This window comes from Calidris pugnax, unplaced genomic scaffold (assembly GCF_001431845.1).
Source record: "Calidris pugnax isolate Ruff unplaced genomic scaffold, ASM143184v1 scaffold118, whole genome shotgun sequence".
NCBI classification, from domain to species: domain Eukaryota; kingdom Metazoa; phylum Chordata; class Aves; order Charadriiformes; family Scolopacidae; genus Calidris; species Calidris pugnax.
The window spans coordinates 36,879-62,065 of NW_015090855.1; the positions used below are offsets into that span (position 1 = coordinate 36,879).

At 44.4% G+C, this 25,187-nt stretch overlaps 1 protein-coding gene across 1 annotated transcript in view; it reads left to right on the top strand.

Annotated features, from left to right (window-relative positions):
• The window catches only part of RIMS4 (regulating synaptic membrane exocytosis 4), a 54,737-nt gene that overhangs the window by 14,641 nt on the left and 14,909 nt on the right, over window positions 1–25,187 (top strand). The window contains exon 2 of the mRNA XM_014943796.1: window positions 19,875–20,016. Within this exon, the coding sequence (XP_014799282.1) occupies window positions 19,875–20,016 (142 nt within the window). The remainder of the gene's footprint in view (window positions 1–19,874; window positions 20,017–25,187) is intronic.

Below are 25,187 nucleotides of genomic sequence, written 5' to 3' on the forward strand. Positions count from 1 at the left end.
GTGTTAAGTTCTCAGGTGATGTCTGCTCTGTCTCATTCATCTGTCACCCGTTTTTTGGCGTCTGTCATTTGGATGTGACTTTGCTTTTGCTGACCTGCGACTCTTGGGCTGGCCTCGTGTGCTGACTTCTGGAGACAGAGAGTCTCCTGAGACCAGCAGGAGTGATGGCTCAGGATGCAGCAAAATTGCAAATCACAGTACTTTGAAAACAGTCCGGCAAGGGAGCAAAATGCCTTATTTTGAGAAGATGGAAATATCCTAGATATTTTTTCCCCTTTCTCCTCATTGTTCTTTTCTACAGGGTTAGAAACCTTGTTTTCAAGTACACCACCGAATGGTCCTTCACACTTCCTGCCCTAGAGTTATCAGTAGATGTCCAGATAATTAAGTACAGTTGATCACCTTTCAGCTATGTTGTTTATGTTTTAAACATCGCAGTAGGAACCGATTCATTGGGCATAGAACACAGCAAGTGATCAAACCACCTCTGGCTCAACGCATCTGCGTCGGAACAGCCTATGACAGTGCAGGAGTGTAATTAGTTAGACACATAGAATGGGATTGAAAAAAGATGTGAAAATAAGCAGAAGGATTTGAAAAGGATTAGGAGAGTAAATGACAAACCAGTGGTTAAATGGTGCATGATTAATGACTGTAGAAGTAAAAGGTTGACTAAATATTGTGACTCTGTAATGGTTGCCCCGAAGTAATAGAGAATAGCTTGTTCTGAAGACACCAGAAAGTGGATTTATATCGACACATGGGCTGGCTCTGAGTTTAGACCTGTTTCTTAGACTTGGCTTAGGTCAAGGTGAGCATCCCCTGAGATACTTTCCTGGTTGACTTGATGATCTGAGATTCATCTTCCATCTTTAATATTAATGATCAGCATCAAAATACTGGGTACCCCACTGAAACGCCACAAGATAGCTTATTCCCCTTGTGAGCCGTGGTACGGGTGGGAGTACCAGAGCTGTCTGGAGTCGCAGAGATTTGGTGGCTCTTTGACATTAAAGGAAATTATATCTGTACTGGGACTGCTATTCTTAGTTCTGTAAAACCAGTTTGTATATGCAAAAAGAATCTGAAGAAGATGCTGTGCCTAGAGGAGTAAGCAAGAGTTGCTCTTGGTAACGTGGAGCTCTTGAGCATTGCTCTTTGTCTAATACTGACTTTGTCACATCTTTTGTATAATGCCTGATCCAGGACTGGATTTTATCTCTGGTTTCTTATCCCTGTATCTTAAATTCTAATTTTCAAGGAGGTACTGAGCTCCTCCATCTGTTTAGTAAATATATTGTTGAGGACTTTGAGCAAACTCTGAAGTTTCTCTCTTCTGTAGTATCTGGGTCTCTCTGCCGATTCAGGATCAGTGTGTGCAGGTTCTTAGCCTTGCTTCCCCTTCAGTCTGAGCCTACAGCCCTTCTCAGATCTGCTCTCTTGTGTCTTAGAAGAAAAAAAGTAGTATATTAATGCATTTTAAACTTAAGACTTGTCGCAAACAGATAAAAGCCAACAGAATTGTAATTGCCATCCTAATATTGAGATACTTTGACCAAAGATTTTCTGGTTGACATAATTTTTCTTTTGGGGGCATTGAAGCAGAACTTTGGGATCGGGGAATTTTGAATGCAGCCGAGTGCTTGGTTTTGGCTGTCGGGAAGAACTTTTGCTGTTAATATGGCAGTGTGGAGCCCCTGTGAAATCATTGTGTAACCTTTGAGGGGTGGTGTGTGTTGATGTGTGTGCTTCCAGCAGGGCAGGGAGCTATGCAGAGGATCTGCTGCCTGTTCCCCACTGGAAAGGACGCAGCTGACAGTGGAGGAAGCAGTTTCTCTGGTTTTCTTCCTTTTTTTTTTTTTTTTTAAATAAAATCTTGTTACTGTCAAAAGTGACATTTTTCCTGTTACTGCTTATTTATGACGACAGAGTCGGATATAAGTAATGGCATGTAGTTACAAGTTTCTTGTTTCTTCAGCAAGAGCACACTCAGTTGCTGTGTCCCTGCAGGATGAGTAATTCCCCACCAGGTTCTTGGGGGCTTTTATGTTGTCTTGGGAGAGAAAAGAAAAACTTTTTCAAATAGGTGAGTCTGACTGTAAAAATCACAGGAACTGGAATAATGTGTGAGTGGGAAGGGGACAGATTTAGGACTCTAAACTGGTTTTGACTCATTTTTGGAAGTCTGCATTTCAGTTGGTGCTCCTCCCCGCCTTCCAAGGAGTATTGCAGGCATAGCTGAACTAATTAGACCTCTCCTTCCTAGACACCCCCACCGGCTCTCTGCCAGCTCCTGCCATCATCTGCAGGGTTGGGATGTGCAGGCTGAGCTCTGGGCATGGCTGGAGCATCCCTCAACGCTGTCCCAGCTCTTGCTGCTTCTGTCAGTAAGAAGCTGAATCAGGTGTTTCCTTTGGTGGGGGCACTAATTCAGATCTCTCTTCTGTCCATGGGTGCTCATTTTCATGAGTCTTTGGGAATGTGCTACCTCTAAAACCTGACCTTTCTGTCCAGTTCAAATGTTCAGAAGTTGTGAAGAGGAGAGACGGGTCTTGTTTCCAGAGGCAGCTCTGTTGAAAAGGTTCTCTCCTTTCCTAGAAAAGGCTCTTTCCTTTTCCTAGAAGGAAACTACTCCTCCTGGGCTCTCTGCTTAGAGCGAGGGTTGGATTATCAAAGGTAAAGAGCCTCTGGAGCTTTAAAAAGTGCTTCATGAGTTAATTCCAACCGATCTGGTATCTGTCCATGTGTCAAAAGGCGGAACATCTTTAAGAATTTGGCCTTTAACCTCGAGCGATGCGAGGCTGAAGGATGCCCTTCTGTGTGGAGATGGAGGGCAGATGGAGCCCTCCTCACTCACCACCATGGGAGTCCCGCAGTCTCCGGGAGGCTGTGGGCCTCAGGGACCTCCAGACCTTTCATGGAGTCGGAGGCCTGGAGGGCAAAGTGTGAATAATCTGAAGCTGTGGTAAATAATTAGCTCTCAATAAAATGTCTGCAGTGACTTTCATCTTGTCAGTGAAGTCATTATTAGAGGTGTGCACTAGGAATCTGTTAATCTTCAAAGATAAAAGCATCTATATAAACTGTATCAGTATGAAACACATTCTGTCGCTGTGGGACAAATGACTATATGGGAAATGGATTTGCATTATACACTGGGATCTTTGTCTGTAGCTCTGTGTTTGTTGGGCACAAATATGGAAGAAAAAGATTTTATTTAATGCAACTGCTGTTTTATTTATAATGCTTTGAATAGGAAAATCTTTCTGTTGTAATGCAACAGTCTGTGCAGGGTGCTTTTGATTTTAGCAGGTAGCATTAAGAAGAGTTCAGTTCTTTCCTGGATACGTGTGCCCGTGCTGCATTGCAATGGGAGTTAATGGGAATAGCCAGAATACATCCCAAGGACTAGATCTTATAGAAGACATTTCAGCTGACCCTTATGCAGGGCTAGTCATATACATTGAGTTTGGATAGAAAAGAGATCAGTAAATGGGTTACTGTCATCTGCCCATCGTCTGCGGGGCATCAGGGGTTAGTCAGCGAGCAATGTCCAGAAGACCAGAGAGAGTCCTCCAGGGAGACTTGTGAATTGTTACCAGTTTTACCTTCTCCCGTCCTGGCTTACCTACAGAGGAGGTCACACGGTGTTAGAGCTGGGCTTGATGAAGAGATGAGGTGGTGTCTCCTCTTTGAGGTCTCTGCTGGGCTGGCAGCATACAGCGTGTCAGTGAAGCTGTTTTGAGGGAAATCAGGCTCCGTGTTCAGTAGCTCCCAGCTTATGGAGTTTAGTCTCTGAGCACTAAATTGCTTTGAGTTCAATAATTCATCTTCCTCCAACTGCTTTATTGTCACTTGATTTATTAATGAGTTGCTCGGACATCTGTCCTAATGTTTTATCACAGCAAAGGGAAAGCAAGGGTTGCACTAAGCACAGATTGCAAACGGGAGCACGCGTTGTGTGAGCAGTACCCCATTTCCCTGGGGTCCCACAGGGACAGCGGGGTCTGACAGGGCATGCAAGAGCTGGAGCTCCTAAACTCTAACCCTGCTTTGTCCATCAGTATCCCTTCCCAATACTCATCATCTCTCCGTGTCTCTCTTGCTGTAGCAGAACTTCAGATCGTGCCTTTTTTTTTTTTTTTTCAGAAGTGGATTGTGATGGTTAATTAGATAATGTTTGTAGAGCGGCATATAAAACCTGCCAAGGGTTACTGTCCTCACTGGTATTATTAGAGCTGGAGGAAGGCTGCCAGAAGGTATTGATTGCTTGGTAAAAATAAACCCCTCAAACTTCTTTGGTCTTTATTCATTATAGCTTTTTATCTTTGCATCCTGCAAACATTTCAGAGGGTGGATTTGTTTGCCAGAAGATCAAAACAAAATGTTGACAACTACTGGTGCCAATTTGTAGCCTCCTGTGTGGGCGACATCAGAGTAATTTGTGCAGTGCTCTGGAAAGTCTTTCTAGGCTTTAAATCCACTTGGATCCTGGAACTGTTGTGTTCAGAAAAGCATCCAGGTGCCCAGGTAGGGATGGCACATCGAGTACGGACTAGATGATCTCCAGAGGTCCCTTCAACCCCCGTATCATTCTGTGATTCTGAGAGAATCTCTTTGCAGCTTGTGAAACTGTATTGTTTATGGAAGCTTGTATATACCTCCTAAAGTTGACATTTTGACTTGTTTAGTGAAGTTTCTTGATTAATTGAGTAAAAGCCTTGCAATGTATAGTGGGTGCTGTTGAGAGAAGTGTGGCTGACTGGTGGGAAGGGCTTGCTTGCCGTCTGTGTTTTCTAGTTCATCTCACAGTGATGGTTTACAGCTTCTCTTATACCTCACTATGGAAAACAAAATGTCACACTTTGAATTCATTAAGCAGCTGTGCAAAGGAGGGGGGACTGGTGAAAGGGAAAGCTGTTTTACACAACAGTAAAATACAGGGGGAAAAGTCACATATCTGTAGCAGAAAACACATGAAGAAGACAAACATTGTGTAGCATTCAGAAGGGCCAAGTCATGCTTGGTAAAGTGAACTTTTTAAGGAGAATGGATACAGCAGGAGGGTGCTTCGAGCAGGAATATGGCTTACAGGTTACCAGAGGGATGTGCTAGTCATTCATGGATCCAGAGGACTAAAATTTAGTTGTCACTTCAAAATCAAGTGCGGTCTGATGGTTTCTCTGAATGAAATGTGCAGTCAGAGCGGAAACAAAACATAACGTCTTTCTCCAAATTAGGCCAAGGACAAAGCACAGGCCTCCAAACATCTGCACGTGCTATGACCTAGAAATTGCTTCAGTGGGGAGAGTGAAGCCGGGCTTTGGTGGAGACTGCAAAGTGCTTTCTGTGCATGTGTCAGACTCGCAAATGGATTCACTTTGGTTATCACAAGTCCCCTTCGTGTTCATTTCCAGCCATTAAGCTTTTTCGAATGAACAGTTGGGTAAATACCAGTTTTTAAGCAAATATTGATGGCTGCTGTTAGAGCCATCCAGCAGTCGAAGACCAACCTGTCACGGAGCAAAGGGCACATCTTGTCAAAGCCACCCATTAGTGCTTGAAGGTCCTGTGCTTGCCCAACATGCCAACCTGCTTGCTCTGTGCACTGACCAATGTTATTCTTTGGTAGTCTTGAACAAGTACCAGCTTCTTTTGTTTTAGAACTCTGAACAATTCGTGAGCAAAGAAAGGGCAAGATCTATCAGCAGATGCTATAAATTCACTCTCCCAGTTCTAGTTGCTCAGATTTCTTCTGAAGTAACAGATGTGAGCAAGTCTTCCAGCTGCCTGCTGCATAAAGGGAGGAATGGGCCAGTGCTGAAAAATGGCAAAGATGTTTCTCTTATTGAATTGTGTCATAACCCATTGGTAACTTAGAGACAGAAGAAGAGCTGTGGGACATGAGGCAGTAAAGACCTGACAGTACAATTTAACATTTTTCCAATGGAGCTGTTTATATGTAGTTGCCCATTTGAGGAGATCACTGAATATAGATTTTTTTTTAATGCTGGTGCCACTAGACAAGTTCTCAAGCTGGCATTGCAGCATCATCCCTGATGGTCCACATGTATGTGGAGTTAACCACTGAATATAGATTTTTAATGCTGGTGCCGCTAGACACGTTCTCAAGCGGGCATTGCAGCATCGTCCCTGATGGTCCACATGTATGTGGAGTTAGACGTGAGCATGTTGAGTGGAGGAGCAGATGCTCTACAGGCAGAGAGGGCCTGCCCTGGTGGGCTGGGCACAGAGGGAGCAGGGAGATGACACAGGGCATCCAGTAAAGCTATTGCACAAGCTGTAGAGGAGAGAAACTTGGAAGTGAATGGGATCCTGCTACAGCCTGAGGACTGTGATCTCGCTTCTCTGTGTTGTGGCAAAATGGAAGGAGTAAGGTTTTTGTGTCTGCAAAAGTGTCTGGAGAAAGTCAGGGAGATGGGAAGAAAGTCCGACACCATGGAGCAAACCCGTGAGGGAGATGAGTGCTGGGACAAGGCATCAGCCTGACCTCCTGATCACCAGCAGTATGGGTTTACCACCATCCCCGTGTAATGCGCAGCTAAATGGGAGATGGTGAATGCTGAAAGCAGAAGGATGGCTTCTTCCTAGAGAGCCCCGCTTCTGCCAGCCGTGAGTTTGGCCTATTTAATATTAGAGTGCTCACCTCATAACCCTGCAAGTAGGAGCTGCCCAGATTTATTGGGATGCATCTTCAGGATGCTGGCCCAGCCTCCACAGACTCCTGGCTTGGGGACTTCTGCTCCTGACTTTTTTTTCCTCATTAATTTTGTCCTGTTGGTTTTGAGCCCTTGTCCATGTCCAGCAGGACCAAAAAATCCTGCAGCAAGGAGATACCTGCTCCTTGGCAGGGACCAGTGTCCGTTGCCCCTCTCGCCTCATTAGGATGTCTTCTCAATTAGTGGCATGATGAGTTCTTGGCTGTGGGTTGCCACAGAGCTGTGGTGGGGCAGACCCTAATTTTAGCACATTATGCTGCTTTAATGATAGTAATAGAAAGTCAATTTATAGGCAAGAACAAATTGCCTTTTTATATGGGGAGGAGAATAATTCATCCCATGTTACATTATTAAATTTGTAATCTTCATTTCTAATGCTTTTCAAAAGTGAATATTAACAGAATCTAAAATACAGATTAAATTTATGAGCTACATTTTTTCCCCAAACTCCTCAAGTTCTATAATTTGTCTTTAAAGGTGAACTTCAGCAAGGTTTTTTTTTTTTTTTTTAACTTAATAAATTAAAATCCCTTACTCACTACCTATCTCAGGACAAGCTTAAAGGCTCCAAAGATACTTATGTTTTAAATAGCAATAATGGATATCTATTTCCATCTTTGCTGAGTGGCAAGTTCTGAGTTCAGGCTTATTCCCTAATGATAAAAGATACCAGAGAGAAAAAAAATGACACATTTTCATATGCCATTTGCTAGTGAGGAGGCTGTTGTGATGCTCTTTTTTGTTGCCAAGGAAACGGAGCCTTGAACTTGTGGCTCTGCAGGCAGGAGGAGGAGGAGGAGGAATGGACGTTATTTCACTCCTGAGCTTGCTTTGTGATTTTGAGTTGTGATTGGGAACTGTGAATGGGTTGGGACTGAGGGTCTCTCTCTAAAGTTGGCTTTCACAATTGTGTGTTCTATCTCCTTATGTTTTTTTCCATGTTGAAACCAATGTGAAAGCTGGAGCCTGGTGGCACAGGGGAGGTGGCTGTAGGCGCGTGGGTCACTAGTGCTGTTACTGTCCGTAGTGGAGTGAAACAGAGCAGTTGGTGATGGAAGGGGACTCTGCTGCATCTGAAATGAACTTCTCTGACTTTGCCAGCACCACCTCAAGAAAACCCAAGGCCTCCTTATGTCAACCTGGTCTTTATATATAAGAATAGAAATTTAAAAGTTAACTGCAGGTGTAAGAAGGAAGCAATTTATGCAGATGTAGGTGCTTCATAAGCAAGGTTAATGCACAGTGTCCTCTTCTGGCCTTGTTTCATTACTGTTGGTCAGCTGTTGCCTGCACATCTTATAAAGAGGTTCCCATCAAACTCATTTTTTTCTGTTAGTTATGTTAACTCTATTGTTTCACTCCTAAATAAAGATAGATGCTGCTCTGTAATGCATGTTTGATCTTTCTGAACTGGCAGCGTTGTCTGGAAGACTGATACTGCCTGTATCACAAGTCCATACTTCTCTTTTATTTCTTCTTCATCTGTTCTCTGTTCTGCTCTCATAGGAGAGAGAGAGAAATCACCAAGGTGTTCTAAAGTGTTTTGCTCATCCCTGCTCCTTCTACAAAATGTGTTTAGAAATATTTGGCTCAAATAATGAGATTTTGGTCAGCTTGCTGTGCCATGGGGTAGCCATGCTACAAACAGGCATCTGCTCCTCATGAAGCTGGGCTGGTGTGCGACTGCTTGACACTGTGAGTGATCAACACAGATTTCATTTGATGCAATATCGAATGAACAGTGTAGCGTGCCTCTTCTTGATGGACTTCCTTCATCCAATGCTTAGTAATTGACAAAACTAGATCTTGCTATTGTTCCTGAAACATACTAATCTGCTCCATTGATGGCTTTTTTGGTTTTGTTTTTTTTCCTTCAGACAGGCATGATATTTTGGTTGGTTTCCCACGTTCTCTCCTATCTTTCAGCAGAGATGAAGACATTATGTCTATTTTCCAGCTCTGGCCAAAGGGCTTTTTTTCTTCTATCAGAAGCTCAATACTCTGCTTAGAGAAACGCTGAACTGAATTTCCCCACGGACTTCAAATAATTTGGGGTGGTTTTATATCTGAGCCGTGCTTTTGTGCATGCAGAAGACATGTTGGAGAGTTGACCACTCGGATGAGAGTCAGTGTGCTTCTCTCAGGGTTTAGCCTGTGAAAGTTTTGTTTGAATGTGGTCTATTGGGTTTTTTATTTTTTTATTTTTGTTAGGAGGCTGCTGGCTAAACTTCAGCGCCTCTGTTTTTGGTATTGGATGGTGTTTTCCATGTTTAGTGGCTCAACTTCTCACCAGTTGAAGATATTTGATGTATGACTGGCCTGGCTGTTTGCTGTGAGACAAAACGGAGTGTTTTGACCTCTTTGATTTCTTAGTCACCATGAATCACTTTACATCATAAGGTCCTGCTGCTCCTGTCCTGCTTCTGGGCACCGAAGCCTGACGCTCTCTTCCAGCTGTGCAGAGATGCCTCCAGCCAAATTATCACTGTTGTGAAGGGCAGGATGCCCTCACTTCATTCCACCCAAGCAGAACCAGCCTCTTGGGCTGTATTAAAGTGATCCCAGATCATGCCAAGGGATCCATACAAGAGACCTGGGGTGAGTGCAGGGGATCTGTTTGGAAGGGCAGAGCCCTCCGTTGTGGGTTGGAAGAGCCAGTGAGCACGTTGGGCTGCTGCTGTGCCAGATCCTCTCTCTGCCTGCCCTGGGCTCTTCCCCAGGTCTTTGGGAAACGCCGCAGCCCTCTGTGCTCAACCCTTCAGCATCACAGGGATGCTGCAAGTGATCCTCACGCTGTTCTTTGTGCCACTTGGGGGGGAAAAAAGTGGTTCCCTTTAGTGCCCCTACGGTGGGATGCGGTAGTTGCCCAGAAAAATAGGTGCTACATGGCCATGGACCTGTCAAAGGGTGTCTCTGCCTGAGTCAAAGCAATGTGTAGAATTAGAGGGGGGAAATGTGCTGGTTGGTTTCCTTCCCTTAGCACTGGCTGCAGGTATTACACAGAAGCACCTTTGGGGAAGGCTGACCCAGATAGCTGTATCATCTGGTGAAATTGCCTGGAATTGGAAACTGAATGCCTGAAATTGTTTGACTTCTCTGGAAACCAGACCATCATCTCCCCCTCTCCGCTTCCGCAGCGGATCAAATAATTGCTTCCAAATGGACGCAAGTTATTAAGCAGCGTGTATAATTAAAGTCAACTCCTTGTGAATTTGATCATTCATTTCCTTAAGGAAAATATGATGAAGTAATTACAACCCAAGCTAAACACAAATCAAATGCTATTCTAAGCGTGATTCTGCACCATGATTCTAGTTTATGAATGACTCCAGGGTTCTGTGGCTTCATGCCTGTTAAAGAAATGTGGCTGTGTTTTTAATTGTGTTTATAACAAATGAACAAAAGGTTGCATGACTCATTCACTGTGCCAAGGCCGTTGATCCCTCTCTGTGTTCACACACACGTGGCCTTGACAAAGCTGCTTGCTCCTAAAAGAGCATCAGTGGGACAGAAGGGAAATACCTTGTTAATAAATCTGCTCTTTCCCCTTGAATTTTGTCTGTACCAAAACTAAACTTTACCTGCTAATTTGAGGGAGGGATTATTTCTTCAATACTTAAGCCAGAGCCCTGTCCTCACCCTCTCCCCTCTCTCCGTCATTCCTATGTAGCATATACTTTTGAGTTTCAACCAAATTTGGTAGAGAAGTGGAAGATAGACAAACTCTACAAATACTGTGAAAAGATTGCTCTGAGTCGAGAGAAAGACTCAAACTAGTGCCCACAGAACAAAATGTCTGATATATAATCTCTGCGGAGTTGCAGCAAAACCCTGGAGTTGAGCGTTACAAATCCCCTGGATGGAAAGCTGTGTCAGCTCCTCTGAGAAGTTTCAGTGGCTTCAGGAGGCTCATGATCCAAGTCTTCTTCTGCCGTGGGAAAAGACAGCTTGTGAAGAGGCTGCTTAATCTTCCCAAGAGTTACAGAGTGAAGAGCAGGGCACCAGGCCCTGCCAGGAGGTACCATTAGTGAGCAGGCAGGTCTGGTGGGCTCAGGAAGGGCAGAACAGCCTCGCGCGAAGCTTCTTGGCTTAGCAACACGTTGGCAGATCCTTCATCTCATGCCATCCTTCTCCTACAGGGACGCTTTCTAGCTGCTTTACTTTTGTAAAATCACCTCCTTTTTGTGATCCTCATCTAAACTGAGAGGTTTTCTGCAGCTCAAGCTCATTCATATTTCAGATCCTGGATTTAAGGAACATCCTCAGAGTTATTAATAGTGTGAGGGTAGAATTAGGACAGAGTGCCCCGGTTCAACTCTCTTGTAATTAACTAGAGATCCTGACCTGGTCTTCATAACTTATGTTGGTCAGCTGGAGGACTTCCAGCCACAGGGACACAGATCTGCTCCACCTCCATTCCTCCTTGTAAAATAATAAGAAGAAAGCCCTGGGGTGGCGCTGGCAGACAAATTACCCACCTACCTCTCGGCTTTTCATGTTTTTCTCATGCCCAGATCCTCATAGTTGGCAAAGTTCAAGAGTTTTGAACGGAGAATTCTTTGTCTTAAAGCCCTGCTGGTTGGTGGTGCTGTCTGACGTTTTCCCCAGCTTTCTAATAAATATTACGACGTAGTAGTTCAAATAAAATCAGTTCAAATCAGCAGTCCCGTGCTTGTGAGTCCCTGCAGACAGGGCAGTGTTGGGGTTTCATTGCTCCGCTGCTGAAGAAATCTTCCAGCAGGGATTTTTCTGTGTGCATATGGACATTTCATTAATCAGACTCTTGCCTGCAAAGCATGGAAGATTGGGGGAAGAGAAGGGGGCAGTGTGTCCCATTTTCTTATAAAAATAAAAATGCATAAGCAGCTCTCAGATGAAGCTATTTGGATCCTGCTGCTGCAAACAAAATAGAGACATGGAAAGAATTCTGAAGAGTTGGATCTAGCTGCAAAGTAGTTCCCATGAAACCCTCTGAAAGAAACGAATGTTTTTGTAGTGTTATGGTACTATAACTTTTTTATGGTGAAAAGCTAAACAAATTTCTTATGGCAGTCAAAAATCTGTTTAAAAGTCATTGACAGTGGAATATATATGTTTACCTTTTGTCTCTTTTGTAAGTGAAGGGAAAAAAAATCTCAAAAGTGAATTTTCTTGGCTACATGTTGGTTGCAGAACACTTTCTTTAGACATTTTTAAATGAAAATTTTGGCCATTTAATTTTTTTAATATAGATGAGTTATCAAAAAGGTCAAAATTAAAAATAGTACCATGGGAACTGAGCTGTTTGCTTTTAACCGCAAAAGGAGCAGAAAAAATATATCACGCTTTCCTAGTTCAAAACATCACAACAGAGCTCAAGAAAATAGGAAGCGAAATCAATGGTTTACCAGTGCTCCACCCAACCCCCAAGAGGTGATAACATCTGACTGGGGGTGGAGACCTGCTTAAATACGGACATAGGGTTGGATTGAAAATAAACTGCAGCTCAGAGCAGCCTGGAGGAGAAAATGCTGCTTTGGAGTGGGTGAGGAGCTGGGGTCTGGGCTGGGTTGCAGGTCTGTGTTCTGTTTTTAGCTTTTATAGGAAGGAAGAGGAAGAAGATTTGCTTTGTCCTGCCTAAATTAAGCTCTGTTAGGCTGTATGAATAGGGCTGTGGCTTTATGAAGACTTGCAGAGCTCCTGGGCCATGCACAGCTACGTAATGAGCCATCCTTCTGCATCCCAGAGCAAGTTTTCTGGTGTGTGTCTCATGCTCTGTGGGTAAAGGAGCGAAAGACGGATTCTGAGACTGCTGCCAGGTGCCTACTTAGTGAAAATAACCCTATGAGTGATTTTTGGTTCTCCTTTAATGGTGAAGAGGAAGGGAAAAAACGTATGGATTCAGGGGGAAGTTGGTTTGATGTTCAGGCATCTGGGCACGGGTGCGACCACTGCCTGTCGGTGTGGGCGAGGAAAGGCAGGGCTGAATGCTGGGATGAGAGAAAGCTGCTTGTGCCAAAATGCCCTATCGTGTCCCAGGAGCAGTGGGACATTCCTGTGGCTGCCTCACTGGTGGGATTTCAGAGGAGGTGTCTTGCTGGCATCTCCATAGGCTGCCCATGCAGGTGAGGTGTCCTGGCCCTGCTCGGCGTTCAGCTGGGGCTGTCACAGCAAGACAAATAGTTGCTAAAGAGCTGACTGACCTTTCCCAGCCCTGTGGATGCACTTAATCTGCACAGATTAAGATTTAACGTGCTGATTTGTTTGTTGGTTTTTTTTTTTCCATCCCGTGGAAGATTTTCTGCTTAATTTGGAAAGAAAGGGTGTGATTTTATTAGAGTCTGAATCTAGGACAAGGGGAACGAAGCAAACAGCTTGATTAGTGCCCCTGTTTATCCCCAGCCATTTTCCATCATTTCTGGTGGATCACTCAGGCTGTGATGATAGCCTGGCATGTTCTGGAGCACAGTACAAACTGCCTCTCTTTAGGTGCTCATAATTCACACTCCATTAGGATGTCGGTGTAGGGAATACTTGGCAGGGTGTCAGAGCTTGCTAGGCATGATGAGATTGAATTCATCTTGTTAAACTGCATTCTGAAATGACAATCCAGTATTTATATATATTTTTTTTTTCCCTTAGCAGTAACATCCCCTTAGGAGAGCAGCATGGCTTGCTCCAAACACGGATATGGATGTAGAAGGGCTGTGATGCCCACCCTGCCAGCTGCTCTGCACAGGGTGTGCCAGGCTGTCACAGGTGTTGGATATTCTTGTGAGGCAGTGGGAAGACTTTTCTTTTTTTCCCCTTTGAAGCCGAACAATGGAATTTTTTTTATTCATCTCGGAATTGATTCATGGCACACGAATCTTAGCACACGTCTGTAGGGATTCAGCATCTGACTAAACAGAAAGAAATCTTTTATTTTTAAACCTATTAGGAACAACGATGCAGTGACAAAGTTTGAAGCAGAGAAGCTAACATCTTGGCTCTTTTTCTCAGAGTATTCGAAAATAAGTAGGTAAAACGCTCAGCGCTGCAGCAGAGTCATACAAGGTGCTGCAAATCCCACTGCTGCTTTTGCTGTGTGCCCACAGACACATTGAGGACCAGTTGTTGGACTTGGGGACCTTCTTCCTCATCTCAGCAGATGTTAATATCCAGATGGATACCTGGTGTTTTCCTTGTTCATTTTCAGCCCCAAACTGCCTTGCATCATCTTTTTTTTTTTAGTTTTTCTTTTTTTATTTTCTGGAGCAAACCTTCATGGAGAAGAAAGCAAGAAGCAACTCTTTGTATTTGAGTGAAGTTTATGGATGTGGGAAATGAAAGGCTTGTGAGTCCTTGTTGGAACCAAGGATAGAGCAGGCAGATTTGGTGCGAAGCACTGCATAGCTCAGGGCATGTCTCCTCTGCAGGCAGGCAGGTCCTGTCCCACCCAGTCCCCTGGATGCTGCCAGCGGACACACTCTACAGTCACAGATGTCCATCCCCTTCATCTCTGCTTCTACATGATCTACAACATGCTCTGAAGGGTACATTGACTCCATTAGATAGGTTTTCTTGCTCCGTTTCCTCACTGGGGTTGTCAATTCTCCATCCTTCCTAAATGGTGGTTTGTACCTGGACCTCATTTTGGAGCAAAGCAGATATTTCACTTGCTGAAGAACCCAGGTGTGCTGCCAGAGACCAAAGGCTGCCCAGGTCGATACCCTGCAGCACGTATGGATGCAGATCGATGCAGACTGCTTGGCTTGCGTAAGAAAAGCAATAGAAATGCAATCTCTTTACTCAGGCTTGGACTGATCTTTCCTGGAAAATACAGCACACTGTCTTCTCCACTTTTCCAGAGCTTTGTGGTAGGAACAGGTGAAAGGAAGCATCTAATCGATTTCCCTTCCTGATTTTCCTCTTGCACCCCAGGGTGAAGTTTGGGAAGCATATTTGCTGGCCCTTTGGTGTGTATGGGGTGGCCTGTGTTGGTGCTGCCTGGCCATGTGCTTTGGGTACCAGCGTGTTCTGTGCTTGGGAGCAGTTGGTTAATTTGGGAGCAGTTCGTTAATTTAGGAGCAAAGCTGATTGAGCTGAAATTCGTCGATTCCTCATCTCAGGGTTAAATCAATATCAATTAATGCTAAAGTATGGGAGGATCCGTAGCACATGTATCATGCTGGTTTCTTTTTGTGTTGGTGGCACCCAGCAAACTGTGCAAACATGGAGGAGAAAATTGAGACCAAGCTGGAAAAGAGAAGGAAGAAAGAAGGTACCAAACACTTGGGTGGGGGAAAAGGAAACAACAAGAGAGGAGGTAGTGAAAGGGGCATGCTCCATCCCTCAGAAACGTCAACTCAATAAACATCTATTGGATACGGAGTAATTCTGTGTAGTAGTAATAATTATAGAATGATGACCTTGTGATGAACGATTGCAGAACTTGCATAGATTTTTTTCAAGACTTGCTGTTCTGTGGGCAAGGAGAGACCGGTCAGCAGCAGAGGAAGAGTTGTGCATTAGACTGACACAGAAAAGGATGTGAGAAACAGTGACTCTTTCCTTGGGGGAGAGTAGGGGACAATGCTGCTCTTTTATTTTATTTATTTATTTACTTCTGGAACTATATTTAAGGAAGGGAAGTCTCCAAAGGATGCTCTGCTCTTCTCTGCGCGGGTCCTGCACTGTCACCTTGCTCCTCTTCATCCGTTACTGGGTCGTCTGGAAGAAACTTTTGGTTATTTGGTCTGATGTCACTTCCAGACAGAATTAGAGGAAACATTATAATGAGATCCAATTAATAAAGAACAGAATTATGGTAATATAATTAATACCAGTCAAGTAGGATTTAGGGAAAATGGGTCTTATCAGATCTTTTTTTTTTTTTCTCCCGAGTTTTAGTAGAGGCAGGTATCTGGGTAAATGTGATGGGTATGTAAGGGTTTTGTCCTAGAACAACATGACCCTAAAAAAATCAGATAGTGATAGATAAGAATTTTACTTCGCATCTCAAAAAGCGGTTATCAAGGCAGAGCCTCAAAGGCAGGAAGCTCTTTTAAGGGCCTGGTGCAATCTAATTTTTCCATTTGATTTTGGAGCAAGCATGAGTTTAGACCTTACTATATTCTCAGGTGATATGCACATTAGCATGTTAGTAAGTGGTATTGAGAGTGGGCGAGTTATAAAGAGCTATCTGGAGTTTTTGCTCTCTCCCGTCAAATAAAATGTGTTTTCTTAGGTATTTCTTAATATAACGTTCTACAAGGTGGTACCAGCAGGACAGGCAGGGACTGCACAGCATCCAGGCGGGGTGTGATGTTGTACCAAGAGTTTACTGTGGTCTTGGGAGATGCAGGCAGAAGCAGGGAAGATGAGAGTACAAGCTGATTTTTACCTCTGTACGTGTTTTTGCGCTAAAATGCAGTCTCCGGTTCTGCCGTGTATGTTCTCAAAAGGGCATTTAAAACCTGGGGAGGTCATTAAAAAGATTCAAGGGTAGGAGAAAAAAATGCCAGAGCATGAGAAACATAAAGAGCTCAGTCTGTTTAACTTGTCAAAAGAGAGTGAGAGATGACTTGATTACGCTGCAGAAGAGTCTTTATAGTAAGAACACAAAGCAGCTCTCGCGGTGGAGAAGGGCATTGAAAAAAACTGAAGGCTGAAAGCTGAAACCAGACAAAGTTAAGTCACATCTCTAAATGTCAGGTAGTAAAATCAAGCGCCCAGGCAAATGACAGATTCTTCATCTCTTGATATCTCCAAATCCAGAGTGGGGAGCTTTTCAGAAGATACTCTTTAGCCAAACAGAAATTGCTTGGCTGGGCAGAGGGAAATCAAAGTGCCTGTCAACACAGAAAACTTGGCAAAACGTCTGCTGGTCCCTTCTGGTTTGTGGCATCTGTGGGGTGCTGGGTGTCTTCAGCCTTGGTATTTGGGCAAAAAATTCGTTCTTCCCAAGGTCATTCTGAAGCAGAATCTGCTTTTCAGCTGCGTGTTGCACTCCAGGCTCGACCGGCTGCTTAACCTTTGGCGTTTCCTGCTTAATTGGAAAAGGTGCAGGGAATAAATTTGGGGACACTGCAGAAAATGTCAATACTGCTTTTACTTGTTCTAGATACTGCTAACAATGAAATTAAGATAAACAGTTTTGCCAGGCAGCACCCTCATAGAGGCAAATCATCTACCTTCTTCATTTGCAAAGAGGTTGAAGCACACGATGTCAGGTAGGGGAGGAGGCACAGCCCCATACGATGCTCCGCGCTGGCCAGAGGAGGTTGCTGGTAGGTGACTATGGCTTCTAAAATATTTTCGGTCCGTAGGCAAGCAGTGCAGACTTGTATGTATTTATTTCCTTTCCAGGTTTGCTATTTCTGATTTGCCCTTCTCTCCCAACTCAAGGGATTTTTGTAACGCACTGACTATGGGTAAAGTTTGACTAAAAGGTTAAGTGAGTGATTTAGGAACTGATGTCCCTCTGATGGCATCGCTGCTGCTTATGTCAATGTCTTACCCTGTTTCAGTGTTGACTCTGGCCACAGTGGTTTGGGAGCTTGCCTTTTTGGCAAAAGAGTTTCCTCCCCTTCTGTTCAAGGGAAACTTTTGGCAAAAAGAGACTGGAGGGGGAAAAGGCTGGAGAAACCTTTCTCCAGAATAATGAAAGATGGTTTGTGAGATGCAGGAGTTGCTGTGCATCTCTGTCTGGAAGAGGAGGGAGGAATGAAGGATTCTTGTCATCTAGTCCTGTCTTCTTGCTTTCTAGAGTTTCTCCTTTTTAACTTTTTTATTTTTAATAAGAATATCTGTGTGTTATAGCTGTAAAAGCAATCAGGAACACTAGAAAACCACTCGCTCATAGAAAGCCAGCAGTGCAAAGCAGGGCATGTGGTGGTGCAGCTAAACGTCCCTGGTACAGTGCTCTGGTACTGCCTGTCTCTCCTTGTCTTTGAGCCCTTGCCCATCAATTTTATCCCATTAACTCTGGATCAGGAGGGGGCTGATAGAAAGAAGGAAGCACCTTGGGTTGCTTTAAAGCCTTGCTCTCTCCCAAGCCTTCAGTTTGTTGCCAGATGTGGATGCATAGTCTTCTAGGTATGAATGTCTCCAGACGTGTCTCATTAGATTTGAGAAATAAGAGATTTTTTTTTTTAAACAGATGTCGCATAGTTGGGCAACAGGGTATTTTTAATTTGTTTCCTACGTTTATGTCATTTGCCGCTTTGCCTCTGGTCGCCTGCCAAGGCTCTGGTAAGGACTAAACTAAAAGGAGTGGAAAGATGAGTGTTCTGAGAGAGCACACATGGAGGGATGGGCATTGATGGATGTAGATGACTAAAAGATTGTTTGTGGAGGTGAATGTGAGACAAATTAAATGGACCATCAAGTCTGCCCGCGAGGCTATGGGATGCTCTCTGAGAGGAACCTAGAGACCCCATCAGAGGATCCAGTGAGCTGTAGAAGGCTTATAGAAGGTGCGTCAAAGGGAACAGTTCTGCAGTGGCTGGGAGAGTAGGTGAGGCTGTTTCATCAGGCTTTGTTTTATTGATGCCTATAATATTATTCTTGCCTGAAGGTCTGGATTTTGAAAGCACGTTAAAAATGTTTTACGTTTGTGTAACTTCCTGATTTATACAATGTGCTCCATGCATTGCTCTAGGCACACAAACAATCCACGCTGTAGTTAACGTTAACCCAGAACATGCATATTCTATCCTTGCAGCCCATGGGGACACACATACACACGCTGCACCATATGTGGGGGCAGCAGCTGGTACAGAGCCCTGGGGCCAACACGTTTACCCAGTTGGAAACCTCATGATACCAGAGGAAAAGGGACTTTATAGCTGTATTTATAGAAGAATTTTTGGTTTTGCATTTCAGTGTAGGTATAATTTGAGAAGTAGGATAGGAAGCATTTCTGATACCTTACTGATTTTTTTTTAAAAGTGTCTGTTCACACCAAGATCTAAAGAAAAGTATTTTAGGTCAAGCAGCTTGCTGCACAAATAGCAACATTCCATGTATTTTAGACAGGTTTTTACAGATACCCTCTTGTTTCCAAAGCAGTTGGGAAAGACTGGTTTTCTTTAATATTTGAGCATCCAAGTTCTCTAGAATCAGTAGCTGGGTCACTTCTTCTCCAGGGGTGGTACTCAAAACACTGGTGGGTTTCTGTGGGCCAGAGGTTTGTTTCCTGACGAGGAACGGGCATCTTTAAAGGATTTAGATAATTCTGCTTTGTTCAGAAAACTTGTGGCGGATGTGTTTCAGGATGAGTGCTGTATGTGGGATGAAATCTGGAGCCTCCTAACACTAGCTAAAGCAATTAATAGTAATGGTATTCATTACATGTTCATTACATAAGATGGTTTGTTCTGGGAAACAGGCTGCTGGAGAGGGAGGATGAAAATAGCAGCTCTTAATTTCAGAGGGCTGAGCCTCTGAAGACTGCACCCAGGAGGGACCAGAACCTCCTGAATTCCCTTTGCGCTGTGGCTGAGGGCGGGTGTGAAGGGGAATAGTCCTCTCCAGGGTTTTCCACTGCTGGTGTCTTTCCAGGTGCCACCAGGGAACATTTTGGCTGTGCCCAGCTATTCCCTTGTGGCCTGTCTGGGAGGGCTCCTGCCTTCACAGCACCTCTGGTGTTCCCCAGCCTTTTCCTCCCCTCTGCTCCCTTGATGCTGACCAAGAGCTGCAGCGCTTCACTGCTCTGCACCATCTGAGGCAGCAATATTTTTAGGAATTAGCAACAGGATCTAGGAACCATTTTGAGGCATGGGCAGGCTGTACACCTCTGCTCTGCCCGTGGCTACTGCTCCTGTGCTCCCCAGCTGGGTACCTCCATGTAGAGTCAGCTTGTGTGCCTGCATGCACCTGCACTCGATGCATAATTAATTGGTACAAACGGTCGCAGCAGGTAGGGTGGTGTGGATGGGTTGGGTTTCTGCTGGGCCCTGGCTTGCTGGAGCACTGGGTTTGTTCCAGAGATGACTGGGGGCTGCTGATGAAGCAGGGCTGAGTAATGAAACGCTCTGAGAGTGCAAAATACTGCCTGGCTGCCAGATGCCAGCCTGATCTGAAAGACCTTCTCGGCTTCTCCTTGACTCTGCCATGTCAAAAGGCTCTGGGAACGATAGCTGACTGTCTTTTCTCCCCTTCTGTTCCTAGATGGGGATGGTCGGAGACTGAAAGGAGCCATCCAAAGGAGCACAGAAACTGGGCTGGCTGTGGAAATGCCCAGCCGGACCGTCCGTCAAGCCAGCCATGAGTCCATTGAGGACAGCATGAACAGCTATGGATCAGAGGGAAAGTAAGTCATTGCAAGGGAGCTGGGTAATCATTTGTGGGATGCACTGTTCCTCTTATACCTATTAATTTTCATCCAGCGTGATAGATGATGTGTTTGTCTCACTTGCCTGTGCTGCCCATTCAATTAGAGTAGAGCAGATCTCTCTGCCTGCATACCTGGCACATACTCTAGCTGTTTATATACTTTTTTAGTGTCCTCATTATTCTGAGCTGAAGCATATACCCATTACTTTTAACTGCTTTGCCTTTAGAAGAATAATTCAGGGTGAATAGCTGAGACTCATTACTGGTAATAAATTATAAGCCAGAAGTCTTTAATGTTGCGCAATCACTGTCCCTCTTCCCTATTTCAAGATAGCCTTTTGATTTGAGAGGGGAAAAAAAATGCCAAGGTGATGTAAAGGATGCAAGTAGCAAAATAGTCATTCTTACATCAAAATACATATTTCGAAGCCTGTGTATGCTTTTGGTAAGAAGCTTTCTTTTGTTTCATCTGAGTTACAGTGTCCTGAAAGAATGTGTTTTAGACACGGTTTTCGACCCCAGGAAAAGTTATGACATGCTTTGCTGTGCTTAGGCTTTATACCACAATGTAAAGCAGGGGGTCCTTAGGCCAGAACTTTGGGGGCTGACTTGTCTCCAAGTCTCGTTTTTGTGTTTCCATTATTTGAAGCCATATATGGAGATTATCATCATTTTATTAAGATGACCATTCATGGGAATCTTTAGGGGAAACAAAAACAAACAGTATTTAAAAAAAGGGGCAATATATACTATCAGATTGCGTGCTTCTAGCTATGAGGCCAAAACGTTTGTGTACCTAAACCATGCTCTGTTTAAGCCAAATACCACACTTGGCATCACTCCGTACACTCTCTAGTCCTGCGTGGTATTCCCAGTACACTGTACTGCTAAAACGCTGTGATAGTCCAAAGGCGCTCTCAATTAATGTGATTCTGGTGTTAAATAAGTAACAGGCTGTAAATTAAGAGAGACTTTCTTTAGCTTTAGAAGTAGGCTAATCCTGGAAAGGCATCATAGATCTGTGCTGAAGGTTGGAAATAGTAATGAGGCACAGGCTGCGATAGCAATCTTGTCACTCCCAAGCTGTGATGTACCTTATCTCTTCTGTGAGTGGCTGTCTCCGGGGAAATATTCCTGCTACACCAGCACAGTCCTGTGGCTTGGAGTTCTGCCTCTGCCATGAGATGCAGAGGATTAGTGATTAAGTTCAATCCCTTGGCAATGTGGGGCAAGAATCTGCTTTCGTGCCGAGCCGAATTCTTTCCTTTTTATATTTACATAGCTTACCCTCCTGGGAAGGGTATAATTCTCTGAAAAGTCTGTGTCCTATCATTGCATATGCTGGTTGCTTTGATTGTGCTTTCCTGGAGAGAGAATATTTCTGCCAACAAAATATTGCACCCATACAAGTGCTGTTTTACCCTGAAGGCAGGCGGCATGTAGCTATCAGCTCAACAAAGAAAGAAAAATACTGTCTTACAATCCAAACGGCTTTATTAGAACAAGTCTAACGTTTGGTATTCCAACCTCAAATGCTGCCAGGACATCCTCGCCAGCCCCTCTGCCAGGGGTGGGATGGTTTCTCCTCTTGCTTCTCTGAAAAGTGTGATTAAGTGGTTCCTGGACACTTTGTTCCTAGGTGGGATAATTGATCTCCTCTGGAAAGCCGGTGGGAATTGCAGCTGGCTGGCTGAGCTGGAAGTGATAAGCAAACATGGTTGAGAGTACAAAGAGCTGAGAAGGCTCTATTCTCTTGAAACATGGTGGGAGGGCAGTTTCTTTGCTTTCTTTTCCTGCAATAAAGAAAGGAATTGTTTGGGGAATAGCTTTGAGGAACAGAAATGTATTCTCCTAAATCAGATTTCTCTTGACCTCTCTCGTTTGCTGGAGCTGTGTTCTCAGGGAGGCAAAATGAAGATTCATATGACTGTGTTAGCTGTGGCAAGTTGATTTTCTTTTTAATCCTGGGTTTCTGACCGATGCAGATACTCCTAGGTCAGAGACAGTTTTCACCAGTGACTGTCAAAAACCCAGTTTTCAGCAAGACGAGGTTGCCCTAGTTCTTCCCACCCATCCATCTCTTCGGTGTGTTCACATAGGGAAGAAAATGGATTCAAAACCTCCTCTTCCAAGAGGATTTGTTTTCCCAAGTTCCATGTGTTTTTATAATCCTTTTCAATGTAAGGACTAAAAGGACAACTTCCAAACGTGGCACACTGAAATGATCAAAGATTTGGTGAAACTTTGCTGCAGGTCTTAAAATACCTGCTGTCAGTCATACAAATGGGCTTTCCGAGTGGTGCCAAGGTATGCTATGCCCTCCTTCAAGAAAATATTCCCTTTAGGGTTTTACCTGACTATGAAGTGTACTGAAGATTAGCTGGTCTCAGGGACGTGTCTCCTGGAATTTAAGCTCGAGCACATGCCAGTAAGCACTAACAATGTCAACACACCAATCCATTTAATTTTTTGCCGTACAAAAAGTCCCCCGGCTGCATTACTCAGCTTTTATACTGCACAGCGGTTGTGCGCCAGTGTAGGAAATTAATATAATAAACTCAATGTACTTTCTAGAAGGAAAAGGTGGTATTTATTCTAAACAAAGCTGTTTTCAGTCATTCACACTCCCAGGTTTCACTCGTTGGCACTCTCCCCGCCCCGTGCAGGCACCAAGCCTGGTGCATCCAGGTGCTGTCGCCGGGGACCAGGGACACCATCTGTCACGCCTTTGCTATGTCTTCTGACTTGTTCTGCAGAACCAGCTGGCTCTTGGACTGTTCCTTACACTTTCTAGGACTTAACCTGTTATTATGGGGTGATCTTTCACTTCGGGGTCTTGCTTTTTTCAGTTTCCATAGATCTTAAGCCATGCTGCTACCTTTTTGCTTTCTCCTCTGGGGCATCTTTATGGCCATAGCCTGCCTTCGGGCAGGGTATGGAAGCAATGTGCTCTCTAACTTTGATGTCCTCCTCCTGTCGTCAGAGGACAGGTCTCCTGCTGATGAGTTGGTTGTGCTTCTATGAATAGAAACAAATGTTTCTATTCATAATCATCCAGACCAGTTTTAGTCCTGGTCACAAATCTCTACAGCAGCGAGTGTTTTCTTCTGTGTATGTACTTCAGAATCTGAAAAAGAGGAGTTACCTGCTGTAGCAAGTGCCCACCGGGTAGTCTCAGGACACCAAGATTACTGCAAGGATAAAATTCTGAATAGAGGAATAACTCACAAAAAAAACCCCTGAGATACAACAGGGATCTCTGGCTCTATCCTGGCTCTTGCACAACCTACATCTTGTTTTGGCTGGGTTTTGCTGCAGCTGCACGAGACCATGTACAACACTCAGATTCTGGACTTATGTGTAACTTATTCCTGCCAACCACTTTTCCTTCTGAAAATGGAGCAGAAAGACAAAAATGGAGCTGGAACAAAAGCCTGTTAGCTGCCATAGTCCCTAATAAGTGGTACTTGTCGGCATTTTTAGTCTTGCTGGCTACTGCTGAGATGATTAAGTTATGAAGAGCTAAGGTGATTTTTACCTTAGAAAAGCACAGCAGGTGATGACTCATAAAGATTTAGAGGATTGTTCTTGTACTGTCTGAGACGACTCTGCCCGTCCAGCGAGGAAGCATCTTCTCATTAGCCATATCCTTTCTCTCTCCCCATCATGTGGGCAGCACCAGCCTGAGCCCTGCCTGAGGCCACCTCTGACGAGGGCTGGAGGCAGAAGGCAGCCTGGCAGTGGGCATCTCCTGCCTTTCATCTTTGTTCTGTCTCATGCCTTTTCTGCAGAGTATGGCTTGTACCGGTTCTTCCCTCTGTCCCTCCAGGGCTGGGCCAGTACTGGGATTTAGGCTGGAGAATTTGCCTGCCCTTCTCAGCTTCACTATGGAGCAGTAACTAAAAGAAGGCTGGAGAAAATACTGACCTGGCTTGTGACCGTATGGCCATGTGAAACTCACTTTCCTTCACCAAAAATTATCCGTCATCATTCAGGAGTTACCAAAAGACTTGATTCCTAAACACACGGTTCAGGAGATTCATGTCGTGGCTCTTCACTGAGTGTCTCTCTTTTGGTGTCCAAAGCCAGGGGACTTCTAGATTCTTGTGTAGCAAATTATCTTTAGGGGGTCTCCTTTTATCCAAGTCCTTTTAAAAGATGGAACGAATTGTGGTGTTGATACAGTTCAGGCTGTAAGAAATCAAGGCCTTTCGAGATGGCAACCGGGAAAGGCATGAAGATTGTTTCTGCAATGCACCAAGAAATTAGTCAGCCTGTTCAGCACCAGCACATCCTTTTGTGCTGTTAAGGTTGGCCAGCAGAGCTCGGAGAGGATGTGACCCTGAGAGCTGGAGTTCCAGCAGTAAATACAGTGAATCCCACTTTCAGCAACCTCTTGGGAACAGGCAGAATTGCTCTCTGAAGGCAGGTAGCGATCTCTTATTCAGTGCATCCGAGATGACTTGCGATTGCTAAAAATGGAGTTGGCCTGGTAAGGGAATGGGGGAGGTCTTTGTACATAATTCACTGTATAGTTTTTATAGCTCCGTTTAGGTGGCAGAATTCATACAGCAGAAGGAGTCGGATACCCGAGCGGAGTACAGGGTGTTACAGCACAGAAGACGGCACGTCACAGTGCTAAAAATGTTACAGAAAGCGGAGTGGCCGGGAGAGGAGCGGAGCCTGTTGAAAGGCAGAGACAGGGATGTTGCCTGGCAGAGGAGAGGTGTGCGCTCGGTGGGGTGGGGTTGGGTTTGGGTCCTGCGGGGACAAATGCTCGTAAAAAAACCCTTTTAGCCAAAGTGAAGGCTCCTGCAGCATTCACATCGACTCTGATGGGGTGAGGGGCTGTGTGCCCAGTACCCTGACAACGTGCTCAGGTGCATATTGCATTAATAATTCCTCATGTGCACAATAAATATTTTAAAGATAGGGACAGCGGATGTTAAATTAACCAGTTCTGCCTTCCTCCTTAGCTGATAGATGTCCACGTGGCTTTTGCGTGTAAGATGCAATTTAAAAGACCTTAACATGCAATATGGATGAGTGTGATTGTTACACAGTACATTACTGCTCCCTGAAATTGAGTTCTGATGGGTTTTTTTTATGCTCAAATAAGATAACTGTCAAATATATGATCAGTCTCAA